General features: G+C 40.4%; 1 protein-coding gene across 3 annotated transcripts in view; it reads left to right on the forward strand.

The window, feature by feature from the left end:
* The window catches only part of DCLK2 (doublecortin like kinase 2), a 146,666-nt gene that overhangs the window by 80,499 nt on the left and 49,762 nt on the right, over nt 1–16,405 (forward strand). For 2 of the 3 annotated variants that reach the window (XM_073341326.2, XM_073341327.2), the window contains 2 exons: nt 203–297; nt 15,986–16,058. In XM_073341326.2, the coding sequence (XP_073197427.1) occupies nt 203–297; nt 15,986–16,058 (168 nt within the window). Of the gene's footprint in view, nt 1–202; nt 298–13,780; nt 13,874–15,985; nt 16,059–16,405 lie in introns of those variants that run through there. The other variant, XM_073341328.1, reaches the window with a different exon arrangement.

Raw genomic sequence — 16,405 nt, forward strand, 5'->3', positions numbered from 1 at the left:
CCAATGGGAGTTTGAGTGAGCAAAGGATACAGTACTGGACCTTATGATTCTTTCTGAGATTCTGGTGTTGGGCCTGTTTGGTCTTTATGTGAGTAAACTCAGGTAATACCTCAGAGAGGCACGTTATATTGCAACAGGCATTAGTGTTTTTATCTGTTAATAATCTTTTCTTCCTCTTGGTTGCCTTTGTTGCTCTGGACAGTCAATGGAACACCCAGCAGCCAGATATCCACTCCAAAATCTACCAAGTCCTCCAGCTCTTCACCAACCAGTCCGGGGAGCTTTCGTGGACTCAAGGTAGGTGTTGCACACCTGGATCTTTTGCAACAGAAACTGAAACTTTCATGCTTATAACCAAACCCTTATTAATTGGACAAAGTTCTAGGTGGTGCTCAAGAATAAAAATCAAAAGTATGTAGATACCCACAAGAAATCAAAAAACATTTCTAGTCCATAAGCCATTTTTGCTGGTTTAATTATTGAATTAAGTTGGGTGGGAGATTTGGGGTGAGATTCTGTGATGTCTGTTTCAGAGGTGCTGCACAGAACTCTGAGTCTATGGGAAGGGGGGCGCTGGTGGCTTTGAGCCATCTTTGTGCCTACTTGATCCCTCCCTTCCCATGCAACTTAGAAAGCCTAAAGCTACAGTAACCTCCCAGGGCTGCTCTATGGGCTGCAACACTGCATGCTGCTGCCCCACCCCTGACATGCCCCTCTCGCCCCCGGCATATTCTTCCTGCCCCTGGTATTAGGGCTTTCTCTGAGGGCAGCTGGCGGGCTTCTGCAGTGCCTGCACCAAGAGAATCATCCCCCAGTGAAACCATGGCTTTCCCTTTACCAGGGCTCTGACCCTGTTATCTTCTGTCTGGGGCTAGAATGGGTGGTGAGACTTTTTTGCTGCTGTCTTTTGTAGGAGAATTTTCTAGTGAATACATAAATTACAGCATTTCTCCAAGTTCACTAGAGGATTCACTCCCTGATCATTTCAAGTTGCAGCTCCTATTGTTGAAAATAATGGTTGTAAACAGGATGCATAATTTCATCAAAAATTGTCTCAATGTAGAGAGCATAGAAAGGACAGACCACAATTAGAGTGGTACTCAGGTTTGGGTTTTTTGACCTACTAATTATTATTGAATCTTTGTATATTTCAACTGCATATTGCACTGCTTTCTAGCAGGCTTCCCCAGTGAGCCTGCTAGAAAAGAATTTTGATTGACGTGATAAGTTCCAATATATTCTTAAACAGGGTGGATTTGATTTAAATCAAATTGATTTAAATCACTAGTCAGAAGACTCGCTTTAATCATGGTTTTCTACATAAAAGTGCATTCTTGTTGGTTGTTATAACCTTAATACATATTCTTCACAACTCAGAGATAGATGTAGGTTTCATTTCAGAAGGTACACACTAAACATTTTTAAAAGGTGATTTATTTTGAAAACTTTTCAGATGAGTTTTACAGCTATATCAGAAAATGAATGATTGTTTGGTTATTTCATTTACCAAAGGTAATAGAAGCAGATATTTATGAAGTCATTGGGAGGTGAACTATCTCCAATTCAACAGGTTAATCATTATTCTTTTTTCAAGGATTTTCTTGCCATGCTGTATTAGGCTGTGAATATCACCAGACAGACATTTAAGTTGTTTTATTTAACTAAAACAACAACCTTAAGTGTTCTGGATTTTTTTCTTCAACAGCAAGCATATAATATTTTAACAAAACAAGCATATGTCCCTCGCTTCTTACATTTATCTCCAGACTTCTTCTCCTTGTCCAGATCTATTCCGCCCCCAACAATCTTCTATTCATTGAACTTTTTGAAACTTTGCACTTTAGAGAGAGGTAAGGGATTGACTCTGTGTACACAAATTTTCAGAGGGACAATAGAGTTGAGGTCTGTTATTTCTCACCGCTATATATTATTATGTAAAAACATTTTTGCTGTTAACAAGCATGTTACCTCTGGAAACAGAAATCCACAGTTTGAGAACTGCGAAACTAAGCATCTCTGATGGTATCTTCTAGACTGAGCACCGAGTCCCATTGGGTAGATAGAAAGATTAACCTAAATAATCTATACAGAAGCCTGTGGAACCCCATAAAATTGGGTCCCTAATCCATGAACTATTGGAACTCCATTTACAAAACTTTTCTTAAACATTACATGACTATATTATCTCATACTAGAGAATTAGAATTTATAATCCCTATTCCATGAGGAGATATCTTTGAGCTGTAACGTATCTTAATTAAAACTATCTTTAGATAGGTTTTTTTTTTTTCCCCTCATAAAGCTTTTTATCCACCCTGGACTTAAACTACTTGGTTCTTGGTAGTAATTTTGATGTGCTTCTCTTGCACTGAGGCCACAGTGCTGAGCTATACTAGTTCCTCTTCACACACAGGCTTAGATTGATCTCTTGCTATGCAGTCTGTCTTGAAAAAACGGGGTGTGTGTGTGTGTGTGTGGGAGCAATAGCAGTTTTTACTTGTGAAAACATGAACTGTGTAACTTAAATCAGAATTTGGCTCAAAAAATCTCCAGTATTGTATGCCGAAGTTGCTTATGGTATAAACACCAATATTGGTGGAATTGAGGGTATCTTATTTATAAGATTTTTCGGCTCCTACATTTTAACAATTTCTTCTGCTTTATCTCATTTACCTCAACAAAATGACTAATGCAGAATTATAAATGACTATCCTGATTGCTTTTAAGAGAGACAATTTCTGATAGTAGCAAGCTATTTTTAATCAAGTGGAAAGTCCTTTCTCCCTTTCACTGTTAGTTTCACTCAAGTAGCTTCTGCAGTAATTTTCTATTTTTGACTTCAATTGATACTTGGTACTAATGGATTTTTCATGTCAAATAAGCCATGCATGCTCCATCAGAGAGTTGGAAAATGGCAAAAACAAACTAATCATCCAAAAAAGTATAAAATACCTACCAAAGTAGTAGCTACCTCTCATTTTTCCCACTGGTATGCAGCTATTCAGAAGTAGACTCCAGCTGTGTTTTGGTCACTAGAGAGATGGGTATGGTTAGCCGGTTCATCTTGAGGTCAATGCCAAAAGGAGTTAATGCATTCTGTCACAACACTTGTTTCTGTTTCTGGGATGCATTTCCAACACTTATCTATTCCTGGGAAGTACTCCAACAAGCATGCATGAGGGTCAAAGAATTGACATAAAAATCGTAAGAGGAATATTCGCAAAAAGAACAGGAGGACTTGTGGAACCTTAGAGACGAACCAATTTATTTGAGCATGAGCCTTCGTGAGCCACAGCTCACTTCACTGGACGCAGTTATACCTGTGCTTTTTAGGAAGCCGTTATATTTGTGGTGTTTGGTTTGACCTGTCCATCTATGAAAAAGAAAAAATCAATTTTATTATTTTGTAGGGCCTTTGTAGTCCTTACCTTATCCCACTGGTGATGTCCCCTTTTGCACACTGTGCTCTTACATGCACAGGCTGGCTTCCTGCACTTGTATAAAGCTGCAAGGAATTGCTGTCCAGGAAGTGACGGTAATTGCAGCTGAGAGAAAATGCAAATGTTGAAACCATGGAAGAACACTTATCACATTGAAGGCACAAGACGATATGCTGAGGGTTGGTTTGTTTGAAAAGTTAATGTTTTGGCTGCAGATTTAATTGTAGGCATGTGTATGATTATGTAGAATATTAACAGACAGAACTAAGAAGGTATTAAAAAAATTGCTGGTGGTTTTGTGTGAGTGCACGTGCAACAATTCATGCAATAGCTCTCATGAAATTCAAAGGGCAGTGTTCTCCTATTACACTTTCCTTTTTGTTTGTTTGTTTAAGGTTTTTAAAAACCAGACCCAAATGCTCATTCTAATCCACAGTTTTTTTAAAAAAAAAGAGAAGTTATGGTTACATCTGAATTCTGTACTGCTGATTGAGCTCCCCTTTTCAATGGCAATTGATATTCTGTATAGCAAATAAACTGTCATTTCTTTGATTAAAGTGGATAACAATTCTGGTAACCGTGTCTAGTGTTGCATAATTATTGGAGACAATTATGATGAGGTTGTTTTGTCTGGAAGAAGAGAACAAATCAGGGTTGATTTTCAACTTATTTAAATGATCATGCAGGAACAGCAGCTGCAAACACATTACCCTTGCAACACCAATATCTTCTCAACCTCCAGAGCAAAGTATATGGCGAATTAAGTACATGGCATATTTCAGCACAGGATTGAAGCTGGATAATAAATGCTAACGACCAGGGCAGCGCTTGAGTGATAATTCCAGACATCAGGGCAGAAAAATAGCAAATCATAGTGACTTTAGTGGCAATTTTTCTTTCTTGGTCACAGACCTTGACCCTTACATCATATTCTCTTCATGCCACTTTTCCTTCAAAGCAAAATGAAGAGTTGTTTCACTCCCCAAGGATTTCCCTCTCCTTCTCAGTGTACTGGATCCATGGAAATGGTACTCTCAGGGACAGAAAACCAATCACAGGAAACAAACTCTTGAAGGAAGAACAGCTTATCTTTTATAGAGGGGCTTTTTTCTGCCCTGATAAACTTTCATCCAGAATGTCATTGTGCTACTAATTCAGTGAGCAAACCGTCCAAATCAGGATGCTGTTGTAAGTCCCCATCCTGCAGTGTTTGTTCAGGCAAAACTTACACTGGAATCTGTGGGATGATATTGCAGTCAATAGGAATTGAACCTAAGTAAAGATTGCAGGATCGGGCCCTTTCACAAATAGGTGAATTTGTTCCTTGATTGAAGGAAGGTTACTGTGACGCGGTGGTTTTGTGAGGATGGGTTAGTGAATGGCTGGGGTACCCATGAAAACAACACATGCTATCACACACTACTGGATATTAATATGAGTTTTAACTAGGGCTGTCAAGCGATTAAAGAATAATAAATACCATTTATTTAAATATTTTTGGATGTCATTTTCCAGTATATTGGTTTCAATTACAGTAGAGTGCTCTCTTTATTTTTGATTACAAATATTTTCTGTAAAAAACAAAAAAAATAGTATTTTTCAATTTACCTCATAGAAGTACTGTAATGCAGTCTGTTTATCATGAAAGTTGAACTTACAAATGTAGAATTCTGTACAAAAAACCGCCAGCATTCAAAAACAAAACTTTAGAGCCTACATGTCCATTCAGTCCTACTTCTTGTTCAGCCAGTCACTCAGACAAGCAAGTTTGTTTACATTTTCAGGAGATAATGCTGCCAGCTTCTTGTTTACAATATCACCTGAAAGTGAGAACAGGCGTTCATGTGGCACTGTTGTAGCTGGTGTTGCAAGATATTTACGTTCCAGATGCACTAATGATTCATATGTCTCTTCATGCTTCAACCACCGTACCAGGGGACATGAGTCCACGCTGATGACAGGGTCTGTTTGATAACTATCCAAAGCTGAGCAGGCTGATGCATGTTCACTTTCATCATCCGAGTCAGATGCCAACAGGAGAAGGTTGATTTTCTTTTTTGGTGGTTTGGGTTCTGTAGTTTTCACATTGGAGTGTTGCTCTTCTAAGACTTCTGAAAGCATGCTCCACACCTCATCCCTCTCAGATTTTGGAATGCACTTCAGATTCTTAAATCTTGGGTCGAGTGCTGTAGCTATCTTTAGAAATCTCACATTGGTACCTTCTTTGCGTTTTGTCAATTAAAGTGTTCTTAAAACAAACAAACATGTGCTGGGTCATTATCTGAGACTGCTATAACATTAAATATATGGCAGAATGCGGGTAAAACAGAGCAGAAGACCTACTATTCTCCCCCAAGGAGCTCAGTCAAAATATAATTAATGCATATTTTTAACAAACGTCATCAGCATGGAAGCATGTCCTCTCAAATGGTGGCCGAAGCATGAAGGAGCATATGAATGTTTAGCATATCTGGCACATAAATTCTGGCTAGAAAAGTGCCATGTGAATGCCTCTTCTCACTTTCAGGTGACTTAAATAAGACGAGGGCAGCATTATCTCCTGTAAATGTAAACAAATTTGTTTGTCTTAGCGACTGGCTGAATAAGAAGTAGAACTGAGTGGACTTATCGGCTCTAAAGTTTTACATTGTTTTTTGTTTTTGAGTGTATTATGTAGCTATCTACATTTGTAAGTTGCACTTTCACGATAAAGAGATTGCACTACAGTATTTGTATGATGTGAATTGAAAAATATTTCTTCATATTATTTTTATTACAAATATTTGCATTGTAAAATTGATAAAAGTGAGCATTGTACACTTCGTATTCTGTGTTGTAATTTAAATCAATATATTTGAAAATGTAGAAACATCCAAAAATATTTAATAAATTTCAATTGGTATTCTGTTTATCAGTGTGATTAAAACAGCAATTAATAGTGATTAATTTTTAAAAGCATGATTACTTTTTTTGTTAGTTGTGTCAGTTAACTGTGATTAATCGACAGCCCTAGTTTTAATCAAACCTCTGAACTTTTTGCACATCACTAGAAGTTCAGTTTACCAGGGACGGGAGAGTGTTGTTGCAGGCCCTGCATTTTGAAATGAAAGGTAGTAATTGCGGGCACCAAATGGAAGATCATTGTGCATAATGTGAGAGTTGGGGAGAGGCTTACTTTATCTTTTCAGCATAGATGCTGATTTGCTGAGTCATTCAGAAATTTGACAGTCAAACAAACCATGATAGTGTCTTGGATAATGCAGGATGACTTAACAAGGAGGACAGTGTTCTTTTTTAGTCTTCTGTAAGTTGATGACTGACAGTTGAAAAGTGCAACTCTTCTCGTTGGCATCTCCAGTGACCCAGATCTATAATGCTCTTAAAATACATGTTTTCTCCTTGGCTCCAGCAGATCCACTATATCTGCTGCTACTAAAGAGCACTGCACCATTTTTTTTTTAAAAAAAAAAGCAAACTCCCAATTTGAAAGGGTTAATCAAATCTGTCAGAAACATTCGTTTAGGGAAAAAGTGGAATAAAGTACTTAACATTATGAGATTTTTAAGCTTGGTCTCAGACTTTCCAATGCTCCCTTATGTGTGTTTGTTTGGTTATTAATAGACATCAGGATTTGTGAAGTGTTTTTGAAACTCATCTCAGACTGGTTAATTCAGCTAAAATGTTTCATTTTCTGTCTGACACTTAAAACTGTTCTTACAATCCATATGGTGAAAACCATGGTAGCAAACTGGTTTAGGTGATTGGTGTGTCCAGCAGATGTTTTGTGTCTCTCTTCTGAAATTAAGGTCCGTAAAACCCAGCCTTGCTTCGTAAATTTCTGTAAATAAACAGGCTTTAACTTTGAGGGATAGTTTTGGAAACTGGATTAAGCAACTAAATAGCACTGTGCTCTAGTGTGTGTGTGTGTGTGTGTGTGTGTGTGTGTGTGTGTTTCAATGTGTTGAGACCAAATGACTACGGTCAAAGGGCATTATGGCCCTCATTCAGCAAATCACTTATGTGCATGCTTAACTCATTGACACCAGTGGGACTAGTCTCATGCTTAAAGTTAAGAATGCACTTACGTGATTTGCTGGATCAGAGCCTATATTCTTCTGGGGTTAATTTTTTTTAAATTTTCCTTTAATCATGCTAGCATGTTCAATTTTAAAAATATATACTTCCACAAAGTTTATCATTTTATCCTAGTGAAATAAAAATAATAGAGCTTGTGAGAGGAATCCTTAGACACTGCCTTCAGATATTTACATTTAGATAGAAAGATTTAGCCTGTCTGTGCTAGAAAGGGAAACATGAGCTTGATACTTAGTGTAAAGCCCATTTACAGCTATCATAGATGGGATCGGAATGCTGAACGCTCTTGCTGAAGAGATTTTTGAGCTGCATGACAGTAATGTGAGTAAAAAGAAAAAGAGTACTTGTGGCACCTTAAAGACTAACATTTATTTGAGCATAAGCTTTCGTCTGATGCATTCAGTGGAAAATACAGTGGGGAGATTTATATACACAGAGAACATGAAACAATGGGTGTTACCAATGCTTTAAATTGCCCACCTTGATTATCACTACAAAAGATCTCCCCCCGCCCCGCCCCCCCCCCCCCCCCCCGCTCTCCTGCTGGTAATAGCTCACCTTACCTGATCACTCTCGTTACAGTGTGTATGGTAACACCCATTGTTTCATGTTCTCTGTGTATATAAATCTCTCCACTGTATTTTCCACTGAATGCATCCTTTGAAGTGAGCTGTAGTTCATGAAAGCTTATGCTCAAATAAATTTGTTCGTCTCTAAGGTGCAACAAGTACTCCTTTTCTTTTGGCGGATACAGACTAACACGGCTGCTACTCTGAAACCTGAGTAATGTCAGTGTAGTTCTTCAACATTTCTAATGCAGCCCAGCCAAGTACTCGACATTACAGTAGAAAGTGAAGAACTTAATATTTAGTGCACCAGCCAAATGTGGGACTGCTGGGTCCCATTTATATCAGGCTATCTCCCACTGAGTTAATGATGAGAACCTGAAATAAGCAGAAGACCAAACAAAAATAATGGAGTCTTTCACTGTAGCATGGGCTTCTGGGACAAGAACTGCAATGAGTGAGCAAATATAAAGCAATATGTCAGTGACAGTGAGGATTTTGTCCTGGGACTGTCCTGGCTCAGAGCCTCAGGTTTTTTTTTTAGTCTTGTCCAATGAATCAAAATGGATTAGAGCTTAAGTGTGCAATAGGCTTTATTATTATTATTTTTTAAAGTGGGAAAACCTAAAATAACACTATGGTGGCTATTTCACTGCCCCTTTTTAGCACCATGCTTCCATATGCATATGTTCAGTCATGGTGGTTATCTTGTCACCTTCTGTCATGATGAAGACGTTCTTGTAATCCTCAGACACTCCCTCATAGCCTTTAACAAATGAGCCTCCTACAGTGCCATACTACATATTGTCTATTTCAATATTCTATTTCATATCTATCACACTATATATGCCAAAAGTTAAAATAGTCAAATTCAAATAGTTGGCCACCAACTAGACCATGCTTTCCACTGACTATTAGGTGGGTAGCCCTCACAGACATTAAACATCTAGTTGGAATAGATACATCTTCGCCTAAAAGCTGCTGAATTAAGGCTGACTCATCCCTGGAGGGAACAAATTCTAGAGATGAGGACTCTTCATAGAGAATGCTTTATTGAGCAACCTGTAGGTGCATTATAGCCATTTTCTAGTCACTTCATGTAGCCATGTAGGGGAATTAAATATAGGAATAATATTCCAGATCCTCAGCTGCATAGTGAAGACCTTATCACTCATTTCTGTTCAAGACAGCATCCAATTTACATGTCGTGTTCAAGTTTAAAGTAAACACCTTCGTTTCTAACACCGTAAAGAAAAGTTGATGCGTCAGTGAGACGTATATAAAATTGCAGTACTTTTCTCATAGCCTCTTTCGAGAAAATCTAAACTTGGTTTTGTTTTCTGGGTGAGGGCAAGGGGAGAGAAAAGAAGGGTTTGGGGTTTTTTTTCATCTCATCAGCAGGTATCTGCTCATCTTATCCCACATATTCTCTTGTTGGAGTGACTGACTGCATAAGAGACCTATATCCAGAATTAGATATTTACCCATAACTGGGTATGGAAAAAGTTGTGAGGGAGGGGCTATGGAAGTAGTGATAGGTAATTTCATTGCAGCTGTCTGGCCCTCTTGTAATTCTGTAAGTCTTATTTTGGGTTATCTCAATGGTACCTGGCCAGGTTTAAAACAGCTTTATGAAGTACCACTGACTTTTTTTGTCACTCCCATCGTGTTCTGTCCTTGTATTGCTGTGGTAGTCATGCAGTTGACTGTTTGAAAGAGTGTGGGGAACACTTATGTCTTTGGAAAAGCCCAGTGCTTGTCTTCACAAAGATGCTTCCTTTCCTTTATAGAAATAATATATTTAAACTCATTAAGAAGCAGATTGAAGAATATCAAGAACTGTGTAGTCTTACAGACAACCTCAAAACAATATCAGCTTATGGGAATCAGAGGGTTCCTCTTAGGTCTTTTGGAAACATTCACCATTTCACCATAATAATTTTTATGGCATGGCTGCTGCCAGGGAAGGGAAAAGGATTTCTTACAATGTAAATTAAATGTTGTTCTTTGTACAGTATTTCTTATGAAATACTGTTAGCAGATTTATGATGACATTGTAATACAAATTATAAACTGTAAAGATGCAAACCACATCCAATTCCACGTGACTCACTTGTCTCCTGGCTACTGCAAATTATTATTTTAAATTTCTAGAGCCACTTCTTATGGACTTACACAGTGGAACTATTCACTGTAATATAGTACATAGAATGTAATCAAATGATTTCACTAGCATTAATTTGCCGCAGACTATAACTGTCAGTATTATTAACTCAGCTGCAAATGTAGTCATAATGCAATTGTATAGTGTAGTGGCTTACTAAACACTTTCTGTACAAGATTTCCTTAGGGATGAACTTAGTGGTGCAGAAATAGTACTGTATGCTGTGGGTCCTATCTCTCTCTAATAAATATTTTACTGTTATAAGCTTAATTTTTCTGAGTCTTCAGTTAATTTAAAATTTCAGGTGATAAGCTACAAGATGTGACCAAAAGTGACAGGTTTTTGGGAAGCTGCTGTATTAGAAAAGAAATTAGTTCCTTTAAGTTAGTTTTAAAATGAGGTTTCCCATGCTTTGTACACAGTACTGGTTTCTTTTGGATGGAGGTCTCTCTCTTGACATTAATGAATGACTGGGAATTTGATTGATGGCGAGATAGGTTAGTCATGCCATACTCTTTAGGCTAAATTTAATGTGTTCATTGCATCTTGTCACACTGAGCAACAAAATACATGCTTTAAATTCACAGGCAGATCTGCCATGAGTGTCCTTGTTGCAAAGCCATATATCAGAATGTCACCCAACTTCTCCAGCTTTGTCAAACAGCCACTATAAAATAATTCCATATACAGAACAGCATGTTGGATGTTTGTGAAGCTGTGGAAAATTAATACTCTTCCACAGAGGTTTTGGTTTTGCACATTTCTGCCTGACGAACCTAAAATGTTAGTTGGACAGGGTTATGATTTTTAGAACAGATTTTGTGGTGTGGTTTGTTTTTTGACAGTATAAGTAATACTATATTTGACTAGTTTTGTAAATTGTGTATTTGTTGTAAAGTGTCTTCTGTGTGTCACTGAATGCTCTGTTGCTTTGGTTTAGTGTTGATTTTGCTCTGGATGTTATGTGAAAACATGAATTGAGGATGCGACTTCAGGAAGGCAGAGGTGAAGATTGCTAAACTGCACAAAAAAAGAAAAGTGCTAACTGTCACTGTGCCTCAGTGGGTCACAGCTGAGAATACCAGACTCAGGACAAACTGCTGAGAAATAGGACAGACTCACCCCTCATCTGGTGGTTATTCTAAACCTCTGTCTTACTACACTGGTTAACAGCAAGTCATAAATGCAGTCTCCTTAGGCATTCCAGCCCTTGCTTCACCACCCAGCCACTGAACTTTATGATGAGTAGTTACTGAAAACTAATTTCATCAAACAAAGGGTTCTTCTGGTCTCAAAAGATCAGCTACATACTCCCAGCACTAGGGTAGCCATGTGTCTGGTTTTTGACCAGAACACCCGGTCGAAAAGGGACCCTGGCAGCTCTGGTAAGCACTGCTGGCTGGGCCATTGACTGTCCTGTTGGTGGCATGGCGCAGCAGGGCAGGCAGGCTCCCGGGAAGCAGCCAGCATGTTCCCCCCTCCGGCTCTTATGTGTAGGGGCAGCAAGAGGGCTCCGCATGCTGCTCCCACCCCAAGCACTGTCCCCGCAGCTCCCATTGGCCAGGAGCTGCGGGGGTGGCACCTGCTGACAGGGCAGCGCACACAGCCACCTGGCCATGCCTCTGCATAGGAGCTGCAGGGGGGATATGCCGCTGCTTCCAAGAGCTGCTTGAACTAAGCGCCACTCGGAGCCTGCACTCCTGACCCCCTCCCGGGCCTCAACCCCCTGCCCCAGCCCTGAACCCCCTCCTACCTTCCAAACCCCTCAGTCCCAGCCTAGAGCACCCTCCTGCACCTCAAACCCCTCATCTCCAGCCACCCCAGAACCTGAACCTCCAGCCAGAGCCCTCACAACCCCCCGAACCCCTAGCCTGGAGCCCCCTCCTGCACTCTGAACTCCTCAGCCCGGAGCCCCCTTCTATACTCCAAATCCCTCATCCCCAGCCCCACATCAGAGCCTGCACCCCCATCTGCAGCCCTCACCTCCCCACACAACTCCTTGACCCAGCTTGGAGCCCCCTCCTCACCCTGAACCCGTTATTTCTGGCCCCACACCGGAACTCACACACCCAGCCCAGAGCCCCCTTCCATAGTCCTAACCCTCGGCTCCACCCCAAGCTGGAGCTCCTCCTGCACCCCAACCCCTTCATCCCTGGCCCTACCCCAGAGCTCGCACCCCAACCCACTGCGTCAGCCTGGAGCCCTCTCCCACACTCTGAACTCCTCATTTCTGGCCCCACCCTGGAGCCCGCACCCCTAACCAGAGGCCTCACCCCCTCCCACACCTCAGTCCCCTGAGCCAGCCTGCTGAAAATGAGCGAGTGAAGGAGGGGACAGCGAGCGACAGAGAGGGGAATGGAGTGAGCAGGGGCAGAGCCTCGGAGAAGGGGCAGGACATGGGCTGGGCCTTGGAGGAGAGGCGGGGCAGAGGGTGAGGCAAGGGTGTTCGGTTTTGTGCGAGTAGAAAGTTGGCAACCCTAGCCAGTGCATAGCCAATATTTATAACTTCAGATACAAAAATGAGCCATGCATATCAACAGGATAATTATATTTAGTATATCATAACTTTGCCATTGACACCTTACAGGATATACTTTGTACAAGATGTGTTGCAATTGTTTAAATGGCAATATTAATGGCCATATCTCAATCATACAGCATCACACTAACGTACGGTACTTTTAACTAAAAGCAGAAGTCATCATTAGATACAGGAATGGAGCCTAGAGTCTAAAGTGTTGGATGTATTCACAATTTTTAAGAGAGCCAAGATATTTCTACTCTTTTAGTTAGCAGCATAAGATTAAGCTACTGCATGGTCACCGTAGAAACTAGAGCCAAATTCTGCCTTTCAGTATGAATTCTTTGACAGGTGTTGCAGAAATTGGAGATCAGAATAGAGTCCTCTGGGCCAAATCCTTCTCCTCAGAGCATGGTCCATGTGATTGCACTGTGTAAGGGGAACAAGAAGTGGGGAGTTTGTGTGGGCTGGGAGTAGATGAGGATTTCTTCCCATTTCCAGGCTGCAAAACGATAATATATCCACTATATTAACTAATATAGTCTCAGAGTTACAGGACCCTGCAGTAGTTTCTGTGCCTGTTTTTTCCCTTATTACATAGGGAATGGCTGGTAGACTGGTGAGTCTTCTTGCAAGTCCAGTGTCCTGACTCTTCACCCATTTCACCTCCAAAATCTCCATGTGCATTGTGGTGCAGGGAGTGCTTATGGAGCTATGCCTGCCAGCTTAATTTGGGTAGCTGGCTGCTGGAATTGTCCCTAAACTCTTCACAGAATAGAAAAATAGCTTCCTAATCTGTGACAGTTTTAAAAAAAATAATCTCTTTAACAAGACTGCCCGCAGTATAGCTATTCTATCATTTTGCTGGATAAAAAGAAATTCAAGGGATATTGCAAATGCTGGTCATCCTAAAACATAAATGTAGTTGCTCTGCTTTGTAAGTATATGCACATAGACTATCTGCTTATGTCCCTTCTCTTCTTCATCAACTTAGTGTCTGGGAAGCATTGAGGAATTGTTTCCCTACCTCACCAGAACGCTGCAAGGATTATTACCCCAATTTTACTGCTGAGGAATTGAGGCACAGAGGATCTGATCCACAACACACAAACTCCCATTGATTTCAGTGGGTATTGGATTAGGTCTAAAGAAGTTATGACTTGCCCAAAGTCATGCAGTAAGTGTGGCAGAGCTGGAGCTAAAACCCTGAGTCCTAGTCTAGTGCCTTAATCACAGACACCACCATCCTTCCTCTTGCCTTTCCACTATTCTTGCCTGCATCTTTCTAGCCCAGTTCACTAGAGAGTAAGATTCTAGTACACTTCACTATCCTGCCTCTCACAAGGATGAAGCAGTCTAGAATTGTGGATTGGAGGATGTGCTATTTTCGCCTATTATCACTTATTCAATGACATCTTTGAATCATAACCAAAAGAGAGATTAGATATTTTTGCTGATGACTCACTTCGCAGTTGTACAAAGGTGGCTCAACGTTGTTATCCCCATTTTACGTTTGGAGAAGCTGTGGTTAAGTGACTGACTGAATTACGATCTTCTGTCAGTGACATAAACAGGACACCTGGATTCAGTTCCTAACTCCTTTATAGCAACTAGATAATGCTGCTTTCATTATGAATTAACTTATGCTGTTTAAAAGTTGTTATTAGGAAGTGGTAACTATCCAGTTGCTGCTGACACTGTCTGACAAGCAGCATTGTTTCTGCGGCTTCATAAAATTAAGTTGCACTGTATCTAGTTACTTTAGCTGTTTTGTACCTTTAGCACTTTAGCACTTTTTTGGCACTTTAGATGCCACTGGAAACTTGAGCACTTATTAGCATTATGTGAGACTTTAACAAAATCTTTCTGACAATAGTGTTAATGACTTAAAATATTCAGTAATGTAACAAGATAATGTTAGCTGAACTTGAAAATGCTGCACTTGCATTCCCAGGTGTTGTGCAAAGCCTTGTTTCAGCAGATACTGAGCTTCAGGCAGAGAAGCATTTTAATCCTTTGTGGTGAATGGTGAGAACTGTATTAACTCATGAAATAAGCAAGGAAAAGAGCCCCAGGGAACAGGTAGAAGTGTCTTGTAAAGAAGGAAGGAAGGTGCTTTTAAATACCTATTAATAGAGCACCATATGTTTTGAACTGAAATGGGAAGAGGTACATAGAACATTTTCACTGTTCAATTGCTTTCAGTTTATTCATTGCACAAGTCCCTGCCCCCTTTTACAATAACACTGCACTGCTTTATATATCACTGTGTGATGTGAGGAAAGAACTTTTCTTAATTAGTTGTGAAGATCCTGTTAACATATAGTACCTGTAAAAGGGAGTTACTTTGGGAAATGTCATCTTGTCTGAATTTCTCCTTAAAAATTTGTTTACTCTTTATTTTTATATATAATAGTTATTAAAATCTGCATTGTACAGCTGGGATGCAGAACAGTTATCTGACTTCAGTTTCTCTGAATTCTAAGCATTCACTTCAGTGACAGTATAAAAAAACCACCACTAAATTTAAAGCTAATTTTAGTGTTCGTAGAGGTGCCAGACTGCCAGCCCTAGATATCGAAGTTCTCCTTTTAGACATAGAAATTAGTGGTGGCAATGGAAGCCTCCATACACCACCCTCCCAGCATGCCTCAGTGCTAATCTAAAGAGACTATGCATCAGGGTGAGAGGGAAATTCTATTAATGAAACTACAAACAGTACCAGTTGTGATGGTGGATTTTAGGTTATGGCCTGAGACCACCAATTCGTTGTGTATTGGCCTCTGAACTATGTGTAGTAATGACTCTTGGCTACTACTGGTTTTGAATCTGGCTTAGATGTGAAAATTTTTGTAGTCCTTACTGGTCCCTTGGTTTGGGGGAGGATGGAATTTCCCTTCCCACACTAACTCCATAAAGCCCAAGTATCACTTCACAAAAGTAGAAAGAATGTCCCTCACAGTGATTATTCCCAGTGAAATAACTGGTGTGACTCCTCGCACAAACAGGGCCTCAGGACTGGGATCCCAGTTGTTAAGGGCAGCCCTAGTGCAAGATAACAATGTTGAATAAGTATAAAAAATTAATATATATAAAAATTAAATTGAGGGAAGATAAGACTCGTTTTCTTGTTATTCATTTTACTAACTTTAGTAACTTTCGTAACTCAGAAATAATGGACTTATGCATATTTCCATAGATTCCTCCACACTGTGGCTCTTCTTCCAATGTCAATGGTGTGCCTGAACTATTCCATTGCATAAGTCTTGAAGGTAAGCACTTAAACCGCTGTTTGTTTGCTACTAACCTTCACAAACTTTGTTCACATTTCAGTGACTTGTTAGCTCAGTGATACTAGACAACTGCTAGCACTCTGTCAGATTTTAATCTTAGATCAGGGGTGGGCAAACTTTTTGGCCTGAGGGCCACATCAGGGTGCGAAACTGTATAGAGGGCCGGGTAGGGAAGGCTGTGCCTCCCCAAACAGCCTGCCCCCTCCCACTCTTCACCCCCTTACCATGCAGCTCAGAGCAGCAGGAGGTCGCAGCCCCACTGCCCGGCCAGAGCCAGCCACACTGCCAGCGTGGCTGCAGAGGAGGGGGGACAGCAGGGGAGGGGC

This window comes from Lepidochelys kempii, chromosome 4 (genome assembly GCF_965140285.1).
Source record: "Lepidochelys kempii isolate rLepKem1 chromosome 4, rLepKem1.hap1, whole genome shotgun sequence".
NCBI lineage: Eukaryota > Metazoa > Chordata > Testudines > Cheloniidae > Lepidochelys > Lepidochelys kempii.